General features: G+C 31.8%; 2 protein-coding genes and 1 non-coding gene across 3 annotated transcripts; all 3 read right to left on the bottom strand.

The window, feature by feature from the left end:
• Positions 1-1288: 1288 nt before the first annotated feature.
• Positions 1289-1392, bottom strand: LOC125814049 (U6 spliceosomal RNA). The gene has a single exon (XR_007442102.1). It is a non-coding gene; the product is annotated as a U6 spliceosomal RNA (small nuclear RNA).
• Positions 1393-8407: 7015 nt separating this feature from the next.
• On the bottom strand, positions 8408-10096 carry LOC125813699 (11-beta-hydroxysteroid dehydrogenase A-like). Its single transcript, XM_049493152.1, has 6 exons — positions 9903-10096; positions 9540-9730; positions 9346-9431; positions 9052-9183; positions 8782-8946; positions 8408-8698 (listed from the first exon to the last, which is right to left on the bottom strand). The coding sequence occupies exons 1-6, from the start codon at positions 10094-10096 to the stop codon at positions 8408-8410; spliced, it is 1059 nt and encodes a 352-aa protein (XP_049349109.1).
• Positions 10097-10317: 221 nt separating this feature from the next.
• Positions 10318-13596, bottom strand: LOC125813693 (11-beta-hydroxysteroid dehydrogenase A-like). The gene is made up of 6 exons (XM_049493145.1): positions 13376-13596; positions 12410-12602; positions 12218-12303; positions 11543-11674; positions 11280-11444; positions 10318-10891 (listed from the first exon to the last, which is right to left on the bottom strand). Exons 1-6 carry the CDS (start codon positions 13565-13567, stop codon positions 10601-10603), a joined length of 1059 nt encoding a protein of 352 aa, XP_049349102.1. The 5' UTR covers positions 13568-13596; the 3' UTR covers positions 10318-10600.
• Between the last annotated feature and the right edge of the window lie 1463 nt (positions 13597-15059).

Raw genomic sequence — 15059 nt, 5'->3', positions numbered from 1 at the left:
ACTTAATACTTATGGAGAACACTTATCATAAAGAATATTCTTCTAGGGACCAAACAAACCCAAGATCAACAAAAAATGATATGAGAAGAACTTATTGCCAACATTCAGAAAAAAGCTGAGCAACTTTTTTTATTTATTTATTGGAAGTAGTGGTTAGATTACATTACACTGATGAAGAGAGATACTTGGACTAAAACCCAATAATATTAGTAATAGATATATATACCTAATAGCAATTAGCTTAATATTAGCACACTAAATAAAACACAACATTATGCCTTCCTTTCTAAGTGACGTGGAACTTGGAAGGAACCTTATTCAAAATATTACTTCGTCTGTTTCATTTTATACGACATTATTTCTTACATTGGTATATAAAATAAAACGGAGTACACACTAGCCAGCTTATGGTATCATTATCCCAAGCAGATGCAATATTTTCCTTTAGGTCCCGTGGCACAAGTCGCACTTTGGTAATTGGCCTTCAAAACTTTCTTGCAAGCAGCTACACATGCTGGAACTGTGCATGGATTTATGTCAATCCCAATTGCACTCTCCACCTTAATTGGATTACAAATAATTAACACCATAATCACCATCATTAGCATAAATCCACTACTCTTCTTCATTGCCTTAATTAAGTACTACTACTAATTTCTAAGTTTCTTTCCTTATAAGCACTGGATATATAACGATGAATTTTCACGTGTATTTATAGGGAAAATTTAGTAGTCTGATGATTCCCATTAAGTAGGTAACTCAATATTTAAATGCAGCTCATAATATTGTATTCCTGTGTTAGTATTAAACAAAAATAATTAAGATATGAAGTATCATGATCGATATCCCACTAGCTTATGTTAATAACTTAATATAATAATTTGTGTCCAATGAGGAATCAACGTTTTGGAGATTCCTAATTAGATGGGGGTTAGCTGATTGGTGATTAAAGTGACCCTTGGACAACATTATAATTGTGTTTTAATTTGTGTATTAGGTTTAGCAAACTGTCCAATCATATTAACAACTAGTGAATAAATGGAAATTTCTGTTTTTGTCTCTCTTTTGCAAATTTGGAAAATCAATTAATGGAGCACTAATTAATCTATAAGATTCATGGGAATACTTTCTTGATTATGGCCCCAAAAGATAAGGACTTAGCTTTAAAGAAATAAATGTATCTTTTGAGTTGCTAATCTTAAGTATAAAAATGAGATATGACGAAATATTGCAGGTGTTATTTGATACTTCGTTGATGGCCTGAATATTACGATATCGAGGGTGGCTAGCTAGTTTGAACCATTTCGCGATTTGTGCGTGTTATCCTTTGATAGTGTCAAGCTAATCTTTTTTGTATCGTTTCAATTTTAATCAGATGTCTCCGAAGTGACAGGGTGGCTAGTTGGAGAGCATATTTGAGTAAAAAATATAATGACAAGGGTATTTTTGAATGAAAAATATAACATAAAATAAAACTGACTCATTTTGAATAGTTCATGAGTAAATTTCACCTTTTTCCCCTAACTTCTTAAAATTCGACAAGAAGTTAAATTTATGTTTATTTGGTATTTATTTAAGGACTTATTTAGTAATTTTTATATTAATTAGGAGAAATTTTCCGCGCTTACTTTCCAAAATAAAAACTCGTCCAACGCCCTAAACTCACACTTTAACCCCCACAGATCGCCCTGATGCATTTTTACTAGTGTCCCACCCTAAAGCTCACCCCAAAAAAGCCTTATAAAACACTGATTTTTACCAACATTTCGAACAAAGATGACATAATTGTCTACACATTAACGAGGTCTTAGTTAATTAATTTTGATTTATCACCCAGAAATAGATTTATCGGGTAGGGGTAAACTAATTTAAAGTTATTTAGAATTTGATATTTTGATATTTTTATTTAATAGATTGTCATCAAATTCAAACATAAATAGATTTTTCGATTCTTGTTATAAAGCAAAGTTTCGTAGTATTATAAATAGAGATACTTCTACTTATTTTCTCGAAACAGAAAAGAAAATAGCAGAGAATCACAAAGAACATTACTTCATTGATAAGATTCTAAACTATTACAAGTACAGAAACCCAACATACATGCCCTTTTCACTTATTAATTTTACAATAAGGTAGTTAATAATTATATATATGATATATCATCATCCTAAACATACACAATATTTTCCTTTAGTCCCCGTTGCACATGTCGCACTTTGATATTTCTCCTTCAATATATTCTGGCATGCTGCTATACATGCAGGAAGTGTACATGGATTTATGTCAATTCCAAAAGCACATTCCACCTTAATTGGATCACAAATAATTAAGGCCATAATTATCATCATTAGCATAACTCCATTCTGCTTCTTTAATGCCTTACTTTCCATTTCTTACTAATTGTTTTTTTCTTCTTCTTATGAAATACTGATGCATAATAGGTGAGTTTTCATGTCTATTTATAGAAGAAAAAAGAAAAGAGAAGAAGATGTAGTGGTCCAATGATATATATTCCTCATTAAGAAATCATATTGTTTAACTAAATCCAACCCATTATAATGTAATCTAGTCTTACATTTATATATGTATATTTATATTGATTTAAAACTAATTCTTTTTTTTTACTTAATATATAAATATTCCCTTTAACTTGGGCTTAAATCACATTTATGTCCTCAAACTTTGGATGTGCACAAGTAGACACTTAAACTTGTATAAAGTTGAACAAATAGACACACATGTCTTACGTGGCATCCGACAATCTGTGTCGTCCTACGTGGTGTCCTACATGTATTATGCCACGTAGGATTCATGTGTTTACTTGTTCAACTTTATACATTTTAAGTGTCAACTTGTAAACACCCAAAGTTGAAGGGCATAAATGTAAAATGAGGCCAAGTCAAAAGGGCACATTTGAGTATAATACTTGCCTTTTTTTTTATTTCACATGAATAAGCTTTTTCTTCCTCCGTTTGTACGTAGAATTAGGGGTTACGTATCCGTCTATTCAGTTTGGTTTTAAAATTTATCAATTTGACTTATTGATTATCGGTTTGTAGACATGCTAAATCATTATAAAGATATTGGTTATTAATCGGTTCGGTTATTAGTTTAACCATTAAAATTTGACACAAAAAAAATATCGAAAATCACTTAGAAACAAGGTGACAAACCAAATGAACTATGCACATGAGTCCACAAATTGCTTCTTGCTCAAAAGCAAACACTTTTTCGTTGTAGAATAACCAACAGTTTGAGACAGACAGAAATAAAAGTAGAAAATTAATTTCTAAGTTAGGGTCTTTCTTTATATACAAAATGGTATATATATAATTATTTAATTTACTATCGGGTTATGAGTTAATCTGCTAAAATAATCTCAAACTGTTAAGAATCAATAACATGTTAATAAAAAAATCAAAATTGTTATCAAAGCCTCACCTGCGTGGAAGAGTGATGTGACACATCTAGACAAAGATTTATGAAGTATGCATCGCACTTGCCTTATTTCCATCCTATGTTATTATAAGCTATGTCCAATAAGGAGCAAACATTTGGGCGATTATTCCTAATTAGTGGGGTTAGGTGAAAAGGCTTTATGTACTATGATATATTAGCACTCTAATTAATCCAATCATATGTAAGTAATTAAAAAGGAGAAAAAGTTCATTATATAAATGTCTCCTCGTTTTCAGATTTGGAAATGAAATGGAGCACCCACCACTCTTTTTTATGGTTGGAGGAACATCAAGAGATTTGGAAATTCTTAAAATGAAAAAACGTATCTTTGAGAATTTAAGTAAGAAAAAATGTGGTTGGATGCAGGTGTTGTTTTGTAGTTAGTTGTGGACCTCATTTTACCCCCCCACACACAAACAAATGAAATTTTCATCTAAAAAGTTATTAGGTGATGTATTTTAAAAAGTTAGTTGAAGTGGGGGTAGGAGAAGGGGTACATAAAAGATGTATCGAGGGGTGTAAACAAAGTCTCATATTGATAATTACAAGTTCTGCATATGAATGAATTTCTATTTATAGTAAAAAAAAAAATTGTAGTCCGATGATTTCCCATCAAGTAGGTAACTCAATATTTAAATGCAGTCCATAATATTGTATTCGTATCTTAGTATTAAAAATAAATAAATAAAAGATATGATGTATCATATTCCACTAGGCATGTATCATTTATAATGTTAATATAATTTGTGTCCAATAAGGTAGCAGATTGGAGATTAAAGTGACCTTTGGACCAGGGGCGGCTCAACATAATTTGTGGCCTAAAGCGAAATTTTTATTAGAGGCCTAAAATCTATATAAATTTTATCTATATCTATTTATTTTTCTAAATTTCTAGACGTAAATTACTACTTAATATCTTTTATATAAATGATTTTTCAAACACTTATTTTTTTAATTATTAGTTTTAAGTAAGATTTTATCAATTCAACATTGAAAAACATCGTTTTATTGAGACAATTATTATATGAATTATTAACACAATTTTATAAGTAATAAGTTGATAAACTTTAAAGATAAGAGTTAGAATCATAGAATTTGATTCAAAAAGTTGATAACTTGGTATACCTACTTTAATATGAAAATTAACAAATAAATTAAAAAAAACAATTTGTAATGCATTTTGTTCAACACTTTTCGACTATTGATTTATATTTTTGAGAATGTATTACTCTAACTATCAAAGATTTGAAGAAATAGAGTGCAAAAAGAGTTACAAAGGATAAATAATGTGAGTGTTAACGAAGAAAATATAAGAATTCAAAACAATATTTCCTTAATTTCTTCTATTTAATGGGGTTAAAATACATAATTTTTTATTTATAAAAATTTGAGGCCCCCAAAAATTGGGGGCCTCAGGCCAATGCCTAAAATTTTATAGGCAAGAGCCGGCACTGCTTTGGAGTTTGGACAACATTAAAATTGTTTTTTAATTTATTAATTAGGTTTAGTAAACTGTCCAATCGTATACATACACAACTATAGTGAATAAATGGCAATTTCTGTTTTTGTCTCTCTTTTGCAAATTTGGAAAAGGAATATTAGATTAAATAGTGTTCCTAATCTAAGATTCAGGTGATTACTCTCTTGATTATGGCCCCAAAAGATACGTACGACTAGCTTAATAGAAAGAAAAAAAATATACCTTTTGGGTTTACAAAAGTATAGGAATGGGTTCGAGTCACCATAAAAGCAAAAAAGGTAGGAGTTTCTAAAAAATACAGGTGTTAATTATTCGATGAGTTGACAATATAAACTTTATATTTTCAAATAATTTAATTTTAAAATTTTTCATTTTATTCATAAGGTGATTTATAGAAAATAAATGATAAATTATCTTTTTTAGATGATCACGCGTTGTCAACATATATATATATATATATATATTCTTTCATTTTGCACTCGTACTCAATCAAACACCATCACATAAATTGAGATAGAAGAGTAATCACATACCCATTAAAAATCAGTTAATAACATTAATTATAAGAAATTTATTTGACTAAACTACTCTTATATAACTCTTCCTTATATGATTAAAAATTAATGACTATATATCTTCTTAGACAGAAGTAAGTGAATGGAAAAAATAATTAATGTTTCTTTCTGGTTTAATTTTGGACTAAAGGAGAAATTTTATGAGTTAACTCAAAATAAAAACTCGCACAAAAACTGGCGTATAAACACCAATTCTTACTAATTTAAATAGCCATATATTTAATCACACATTTACGAGGTCTTAATTAATTAGTTCGATTATCACACAGAAATATATTTATCGGGTAGGAGAAAACTAACTTAATGTTGTTTAAAAAATTGATATTTAATTAATACTAACTTGTTGTCAAACTCAAACAAGAAAAAATATTTCGATTTCTAATTAACGTAAGTTTTGTATCATTATAAATAACGGAGAATTGCGAACAACATTACTTTATTGATGAGATTCTAACTAGTACAGAAACCCAACATTTCTTCATTAAAGTGAATTTTCTAATTTTATAATAAAGTACTTATATATAATTATAATATATAGTTCATTATCCCAAACATATACAATATTTTCCTTTAGGTCCCGTTGCACATGTCGCACTTTTATATTTATCCTTCAACAGTTTCTGGCATGCTGCTATACATGCAGGCAGTGTACATGGATGTATATCAATTCCAACTGCACTCTCTACCCTAATTGGATCACAAATAATTAAGGCCATAATCACCATCATAAGCATAATTCCACTATGCTTCCTTAATCACTTACCTTCCATTTCTTAATTACTAGTGGAGTATTTTTTTTTTAATTTTTTTTTTTCTTATGATGAAGTGATGCATAATTGATGAGTTTTCATGTCTATTTATAGCAAAAAATAAAATGTTGTGGTCTTAGAATGATATATTACCCATTAAGAAATCATAATATTTAATCAGTGTTTGGATTAACTTATTTTTAATAGTTTTTGACTTTTAAACTCTTTTGTATTTTTTGGGTGCTTGGGAAAGACAAAAATATGTTTTTAACTTTTAAGCACCTATTTTCAGGCAAAAGTAATTAAGCCAAAAGTAAAAAATGGATATGATGGACTTATGAGTTTTAGCGTTTTAGCTTACGATCTACATATCTATATTTGTATTGTTTTTATTTTTAAACTAATTCTAAGAATGAGGAAGGTGATGTGATGTATATTTCATATAGATGAATATTTCTGTTTCTTTTTTTGTTGATTTTTTTATTTTTAATCTTTATTTATTTCTAGAAAACCGGAAGAAATTACATAAATCTTTATGTCTTCCTAGTTATTACTATCATTTTTTTTATTTTTTCCTAAAATTTCCCCAATTTCGACCTTTTTCTGTCCTTTTCTTCTACTGCATTTAATTCAAGTTTTTGCTTTCTTTTCCTTGTTTGATGGCAGGAAAATTTGCATAAATTTAGACTCATCCCATTAATGCCATTATTATAATTATAATAATTATTATTATCCTCATTATTATTATTATCATTATTATCCTCATTATTATTGCTATCATTATTATTATTATTATCATTTATTCGTGTTTCCTGAAATTTCTTCCCTTTTCTGTTTTTAATTAATTTTCTTCAAGTATTTTTTTTTTAAATACTAAAACAAAATTAAGGGCAGAAGAAGGATAATACACTACAACAAAAACATTTTTTAATGGCAATAAATAGACATATTAATAAAAAGTGTTAAAGTTTTTACCAGCATTAGTTAAGTGTCATTAGATCCATATTGCTAAAGGCTTTAGGAACATATACAAAGAGTGCTAATTGCCGCTAAAAATACATATTTAGAGGCAATTAAGCTATTACCGTTAATTAATTGTCGCTAAGATGTAGTGAGAGAAGGATTACCGGGTGGTGAATCGAGCTCTTACCAACGGTATTATAGTTCAAATATTTTACCAATTGAAATACATATTTAGAGGCAATTAAGCTATTACCGTTAATTAATTGTTGCTAAGATGTAGTGAGAGAAGGATTACCGGGTGGTGAATCGAGCTCTTGCCAACGGTATTATAGTTCAAATATTTAACCAACAGTATTATAGTTCAAATATTTTACCAATTGAGTTTTCTTCTACGACTTAAATTTGGGTGTGCAACCCACAACCTCTGATCTTATTTAGGATCATGTCCTCGATAACTTGAAGTTGTGTCATATTTTGTCTTATCACCTCTCTCCACTTGTCTTACCACTTGTGCATCTATACATCTCCTCTTCACATATCCAATCCGGAGAAAATGAACCAACCACACTTTAGCTTTGATCATGCAAAGGGTGCATCATAGTATATATATAAAAAATTAATCTAGTCTGGGGTTTGTTTTGATAAAGACTGAAAAATTGCTGTGTTTGTCAGTCTTACCATTCTCTAATCATCTACTACAAGTGGACAAAACATTGCATCTCTTTTCTCTTTTGCAAAAATGAATGGATATGGTCACAACACCAATCTGTCCTATAATAAGGAACCGTGGATTAAAAGGACCGAGATGTACTGTGGATTCCTACCATTATTTCAAGTTCAACGTAAAATAATAATTGAGTTCACAATCGATGATTTTATAAATATCTTATAGATTTCTTAATATAAATATTGTAACAAACCCTCTCTTACTCACTAGATAGAGCTTATTCTCTTTCAATCAACAATATGAGAAATGGGGGAGAAACTAAAAAAAAAAAAGGTCTTTATTGAAGAGACTTTGCACCTGAAATAGGACTAATGCAGATCCAGATCAAATGGTCTGGGCTTTCGAAAAGATGAAGATGCAAGGGGTAAAGAGACAGTCTTTTGAACAATCAAGCTGACATAAGGATTCTAGCTCGAGTATGAACAACCAACATAGTATATATCAGGCCCCAGCATCACTTGATCTTAGATTCGAGCTCCCGAATATTTTCAGGGTACAACACTTTTTGTAGACCAGTGTAATCCAATATTTTCTTGCTTAAAGCGTCCTCTGGCGACGATCCTGAACTGCTAAGCCACAACAACCTCAAAATCCACTCCACAACCTCTGGGAAGAAAACCTTCCACAAGTAGGTGACCTTGAACCAAGCTGGTACAGTAACATATCTCTCTCCGCGACAAGCGCCATTCACAATGGCCTTGGCACATTCTTCTACTTTCACCACAGGGATTATGCTCACTTGAACCTGAGTTATTCATCAAATCCCCCAAATTACATACTAATATCGCGTTTCAATAAAGTTCGTTTAATTTGGTTAAGAAAACTTACATCCCTCATTTGAGGATCAACATCTACTTTGCCAGTCTTGTCTATGAATTTCCCTTGTGTCATTTCTGATTCAACATAGCCAGGTGTGACCAATGTTATTTTGATGTCCCGTCCAAATTCAATCCTTAACGCCTCAAAAAACAGTGTCATCGCTGCTTTGCTTGCCTACAATAACACAAATGTAAGGGTATCAAAACGGAAAAAAATAAATAAATGAAAGCTGTTCATTAGGGGGTTAAAATTAGGAAACATCAAAGTTGGTGGACTTACAGCATAAAGGCTCATTCTTGGAGCAGGAATCCAAGATGCTGCAGAAGAAAGCACAATGATTCTACCTTCGCTACGTCTCAGGTAGGGAATCGCAAACTTTGTCATGTAAATTGAACCCCAGAAGTTGATGTCCTGCATATTTCAACATGACATTAGGTGTTGGGACACAGAACATGACATCAACAGCCACAACAACATAGCCAGTATAATCTCACAAGTTAAGTCTGAGGAGGATGTTGTGTACGCAGACATAATCCCTACCATCTACCCGTGACATGAATATATTATTATTACCATGATGGATCTAAAGTTAGTGATGTCTTCTATTTCTTCGAACAAAGCAACTGCAGTCACTCCAGCATTATTAACCAGATGATCCACTGCAATTCACACACGGAACAAAAAATTGGTCAAAATTAACATAATTAAAGCTTTCAAAAGCATAATAATAAGTAGGGGAATCAAACAAATTATAAATCAAATCTCACGTCGTCCAAAGTGACTCATGGTTCTATCAACAATCCTTCTGCAGTCGTCAACGTTTGAAACATCAGCTGGGACGACTAAAACATCCGGGGCGCCTAGATCAAGTGCCCTTTCGGCTACTTCAAGTAGACTCTTCTCTCTTCTGGCTGCAATGGCTAAGCATGCACCTCTTCTCGCGTATTCATAGGCCAAATCCAGATAAAAAAATGTCCTACTCAGTTTCATAATTTGTCCTTATTCAGCGACAATTTAACCTTAAACTATAACTAAACAAATGACCATAAAATTTACGTTTTTTTTTTCTTAAATTCTGCATTCAATCAAATACGATAGGGAGAGGCCTAAATAAGTAAAGTGAATATATAACCTCGCCGATGCCTGAGGATGCCCCAGTAATGACAACAACCTTGCCAGCAACATCCTCACTGTAAACTGTGCTCAATATTGACAAGATGTACTTGATGAATTGATAAGGTGGCAACAAAAACAACAAAGTAAACAAGGTAAATGGAGGAGCTACTAAGTTGAGAAATTTGTGAAGTAGGTCCAATAACATCATGGCTATTACTAATTGCTTAGTTATTTATTACAGCGGCCACGTAAAATGAAACGCAGAGAGTAGTAACTAACTAATTAATGAGCACCAACTGGCCTACTGCATCTAAAGTTGTGTACACATATATACTTGAGTACAATTCAGTATAATTTTGCAGACCAACAAGACAGGTATGCAGGGGATTAAAGGGACAGAGTAAGAGGCGAGGCGGGTCCAGAATTTAAAAGTGTACAGTGCATTCCTAAGATGATTTCAAGTTAATATGAAATAATAACTGAGTTCACAATCAATAATTTACAAACTTTTTTAATATAAATACGAAGAAACAACTTACTTAATAAAATTTATTATGTTTGTCAAATTATTTAGTAACAGAGATACATAGAAACAAAACGACCAACTTATTATATTTAATATAGATAGACAATTACGAATTTCATTCAGTTTCCTTTTCCTTTACTTGATCGAACAGCCCCGGGTCTTGACATCAACCAGCCGGGCCCAACATCACTCAGTCTTAGGTTCAAGCTCCCGGATATTTTCAGGGTACAAGACTTTTTGAACACCAGTGTAATCCAATATTTTCTTGCTTGGAGCATCCTCGGGCGATGCTCCCCAACTGGAAAGGTACAACAACCTCAAAAACCACTCAACAACATCTGGACAGAAAACCTTCCACAAGTAGGTGACTCGGAACCAAGATGGCACAGTAATGTATCTCTCCCCTCGACAAGCGCCATTCACAATGGCCTTGGCACAGTCTTCTACTTTCATCACTGGGGTTATGCCCACTTCAACCTGGTTTATTCATTAAACCCCCAAATTAGATACTAATATGGCGTTTTCTTGGTAATCACATCTAATTTGTGGAAGACTTGATCACTTAATAGACTAATTATAGAGACTGAAATTCAAACTCGTGACATTATGGTTCATCGTCACATTTTGACCCCGGGACTATCCCATAGAAACAAATCATAGTCTTGAACATATAAAATAAGGTTTTAACTAGAGACATCAATAAATTACGTTTAAATTGGTTTAAGGCATATATTGAAGTGATATTGCACAATGCACGGTATTAACGTATAACCATAGTTTAGTATAGAGGAAGTGTTCGTAAAAAATAACATATCATGTCATTGCAATAGTTTGTGCGCGAGAGAGGGAGAAAAGAGAAACTTACATCCCTCATTTGAGGATTAACATCTACTTTGCCAGTCTTGTCTATGAATTTCCCTTGCGTCATTTCTGATTCAACAAAGCCAGGTGTGACCAATGTTATTTTGATATCCCGTCCGAATTCAATTCTTAATGCCTCAAAAAACAGTACCATCGCTGCTTTGCTTGCCTACCATGCATAACATAAAAGTAATTAAGTCTACTTATCAAAATGAAAAAAAATGGAAGTTGTTCATCATTAGGAAACGGCAAAGTTGGTAGACCTACAGAGTAAAGGCTAATTCTTGGAGCAGGCATCCAAGATGCAGCAGAAGAAAGCACAATGATTCTACCTTCGCTATATCTCAGGTAGGGAATCGCAAACCTTGTCATGTAAACTGAACCCCAGAAGTTGATGTCCTGCAAATTCCAAAAAAAAAAAAAAAAAAAAACAAGTAATAGTAACAAAAGTAGAAACATGCCATTGAATAGTTAAAATCAAATTTAAAATTTTAATAGTTGTGAGGTAACATAAATAATCGGTATCATATGAAATTTCAGAGTGCCTTATAGATTAGAATGGAGGATGTCAAACCATTCGTAATACTTTGAGTAATTTCTATTTGATCATTTACCTGTGACATGAATATATGTTACTCCCACTGTCTAAAAATACTAGTCATGTTCTGCTTCTCGAGGGTCATTTTGACTAATCTTCGAAACTTAATTAGATAATTAATTTAAAAACTAGTATAAGATACAATTTTTCCCATATCAATGCAGGGGCGGAGCCACCTTATACTAAGGGGTTCATCCGAACCCCCTTCGGCGGAATATTATCTTATTTATACTAATCAATGTGGTGAAAAAATATATATTAAAACGTTGATCGAAGTTTATATAGTTTGACTCTGGAAAAAAAAAGTGACAAGTAATCTGAGACGGAGGGATTACTATTATTACCATGATGGATCTCATGTTAGTAATGTCTTGTATTTCTTCAAACAGAGAAACTGATGTCATTCCAGCATTATTAACAAGATGATCCACTGCAATTCACACGTTCAACAAAAAATACGTCAAAATTAACATTTTTAAATCTTTCAAAAGCATGATAATAAGTAGGAGAATCAAACAAATTAAATTGAATCTCACGTCGTCCAAAGTGACTCATGGTTTTATCAATAACCCTTCTACAATCTTCAACTTTTGAAACATCAGCTGGGACGACTAAAACATCCGGGGCGCCTAGATCAAGTGCCCGTTCGGCTACTTCACGTAGACTCTTCTCCCTTCGGGCTGCAATGGTTAAGCATGCACCTCTTCTTGCATATTCATAGGCCAAATGCTGTGAAATCAAGATTTTTTTATAGCTATCAAACTATCTATACATCAAAAAAATCCAAATAAAAAATGTCCAACATAGGCAATCCTTACTTTTTCAGCCACTCACTACAACAAAAACAACTTTTAGAGGCAATAAATGTAGACATTAATAAAGAGTGCTAAAGTCTTTACTGCATTAGTTAAGTGGCATTAGAACCAATGTCCCTAAAGGCTTTAGGGACATATACAAAGAGTGCTAACTGCCGCTAAAAATATATATTAAGTGGCAATTAAGCTATTGCCGTTAATTTGAATTAATAATTAGTAATGAGATAAGTTATCCCAAAACAATAATCTCGAGATAATTTATACTAGAATTAAATAATTAAAATGACAAAAATACCCCTCAAACTATTTTTGTGTATCACTTTCATACATTTTACCCTTACTTTTAAACAAACAATTTATTCTTAAAAATTATGACATCCATATTATTTTTAATACACAAACCAAACATTCACTAAAAAACAATACCATACAACTAATTTAATCATAACTTATATTCAACTCAAACAACCCATGTCCTACACAAATAATAATAAATTTTGAAGTACTAATAAAGTGCTTGGAGCTAGAATTTTTAGCAGGGATTCAAAATGAAAGAAGAAAACACACGAAAAAAATATGTCAAAGGTGTCAACATTAACTATATACACAGTAAAAAAAAATCATCTACAAACACTAAATTTGAAATGCTTAATTAAACAAAGAAAATAAGTAAAGTAAATATATAACCTCGCCGATGCCTGAAGAAGCTCCGGTGATGACAACAACTTTACCAGCTACATCCTCGCTGAAAATTTTACCCAATATTGAAAGGAAGTACTTGATAAATTGATAAGGTGGCAAGAAAATCAACAAAGTAAATAAGGTAAATGGAGGAGCTACTAAGTTGAGAAATTTGTGAATCAAGTCCAATAACACCATGGCTATTAGTATTAATGTTATTGTTTGCTCATAACAAAAAAATTGTGCAATGGACCGTTTATAAAGTGTGTTATAAAGAACAATGAAAGGGAAAAAAGAAATAGATGGAAACGTGGGAAGCGAGTGTAGTATTTGGTTTTTTGTTGAAGTATTAATTTGACACGTAGCCTACTATTTTTAGTAATAATATATTTTTGTTTTGTAGGATACCAATAAATTTAGTTGTGTCAACCTTAGTCAACAAATGACACTTGCTTGACTTATGTTGTAATACATGATGTAATAAACTTTATAATATTCTACTTATTAGTTCCTCAATAAGGAAAGAACTTAATTATAGACGGTTTTCTAGCTAGTTAGAGTTATGTTGTTGTTAGATATTAGTAATGTAAAGATTAATTATAAATAAATGTTTATATTATTTTATGTAAATAGTTGTTATGGAGCAATTAATTACTTATGATTAGGGCCCGTTTGGTCATGCGATATGGTATCATGATATGGAATCATGATATGGTATTATGATATGGAATCATGAGATGAAATTGAAGGTTTGTTTGGACATGCGATATGGAATTTTTGTGTTGTATATTTTCTTATAAACAAAAAAATCTCATAAGTTGTAATTTCATCTTCTATTTTATATAAATAATATTCCATATAATTTATTTTTTATACTTAATACATGTATTATGCATTTCTAAATTATCAACTAATTATCATCTTAATTTTATAACTAAATAATTTATTTACTATTTATCTATCAAACATCGTATATATAAAAGTTGATACACACAACCAATTCCTCATTCAACTACCAAACCGACCCCTAAGGGTGTATTCGTGGCACAAAGGAATTATCTTTTTTCAAGAGTAGCATATGCTTTTTAAGCAACAGATCACTCCTCACATGACTGTAGGACTCATTCAAGCTTATTAGAAACATCAATAACCTCTGTTGACTTAGATGTTCTATGTATGGTTTAGCTTCATCACAACTACATAGATCCCTTAATTTTGAAAAATAAGAGGTAACATAATCAGTACCTTGTTTTAGGGAGGACACCTCTGCCCAAAGGTGATACACTCTAGTGAGATTCGACTTATCAAATCTCTTCTTGAAGTCATCCCACACACGTTTGGCGTTTGAAGCATAAACTATGGAGGTGAGCAATTCAGAAGCCACAGTGCTGCTTATCCAGGACAACACTATAGCATTATACCTTTCCCATTGAGTTGCTAAATCCCCTTTGAATGAGCTTTTTTGGCAAGTTCCATTGACGAAACCCAGCTTGTTTTTCACCAACAGTGCAAGACGTAACGATCTACTCCATAGGCCATAATTTTCTGGACCTGTGAGTTTTGTCGCAATGAGAGCTGCACCAGGCATATCTGAAGCTTGAAGGTAAAATGGATGGCTGTGTTCAAGAGTCGCGACTGTTAATTCGGTCATTGCAAAGAGTAGATGACGATCTGATGTTGACTATACGTA

The sequence above is a fragment of the Solanum verrucosum genome, unplaced genomic scaffold (genome assembly GCF_900185275.1).
Source record: "Solanum verrucosum unplaced genomic scaffold, falcon-dt-bn FXZP01000205.1, whole genome shotgun sequence".
NCBI classification, from domain to species: Eukaryota; Viridiplantae; Streptophyta; class Magnoliopsida; order Solanales; family Solanaceae; genus Solanum; species Solanum verrucosum.
This window is presented reverse-complemented; position numbering and strand designations above follow the sequence as displayed.

Excerpts from the sequence above, each read along its gene's own strand:
- LOC125813699 (XM_049493152.1), bottom strand. The coding sequence starts at position 10,096 with ATGATGTTATTGGACCTACTTCACAAATTTCTCAACTTAGTAGCTCCT. Across the intron at positions 9,184-9,345 it reads CTAACTTTAGATCCATCATG|GACATCAACTTCTGGGGTTC; the intron begins GTAATAATAATA and ends TGAAATATGCAG. Across the intron at positions 8,947-9,051 it reads CAAGAATGAGCCTTTATGCT|GCAAGCAAAGCAGCGATGAC; the intron begins GTAAGTCCACCA and ends GTGTTATTGTAG.
- LOC125813693 (XM_049493145.1), bottom strand. The coding sequence starts at position 13,567 with ATGGTGTTATTGGACTTGATTCACAAATTTCTCAACTTAGTAGCTCCT. Across the intron at positions 11,675-12,217 it reads CTAACATGAGATCCATCATG|GACATCAACTTCTGGGGTTC; the intron begins GTAATAATAGTA and ends TGGAATTTGCAG. Across the intron at positions 11,445-11,542 it reads CAAGAATTAGCCTTTACTCT|GCAAGCAAAGCAGCGATGGT; the intron begins GTAGGTCTACCA and ends TATGCATGGTAG.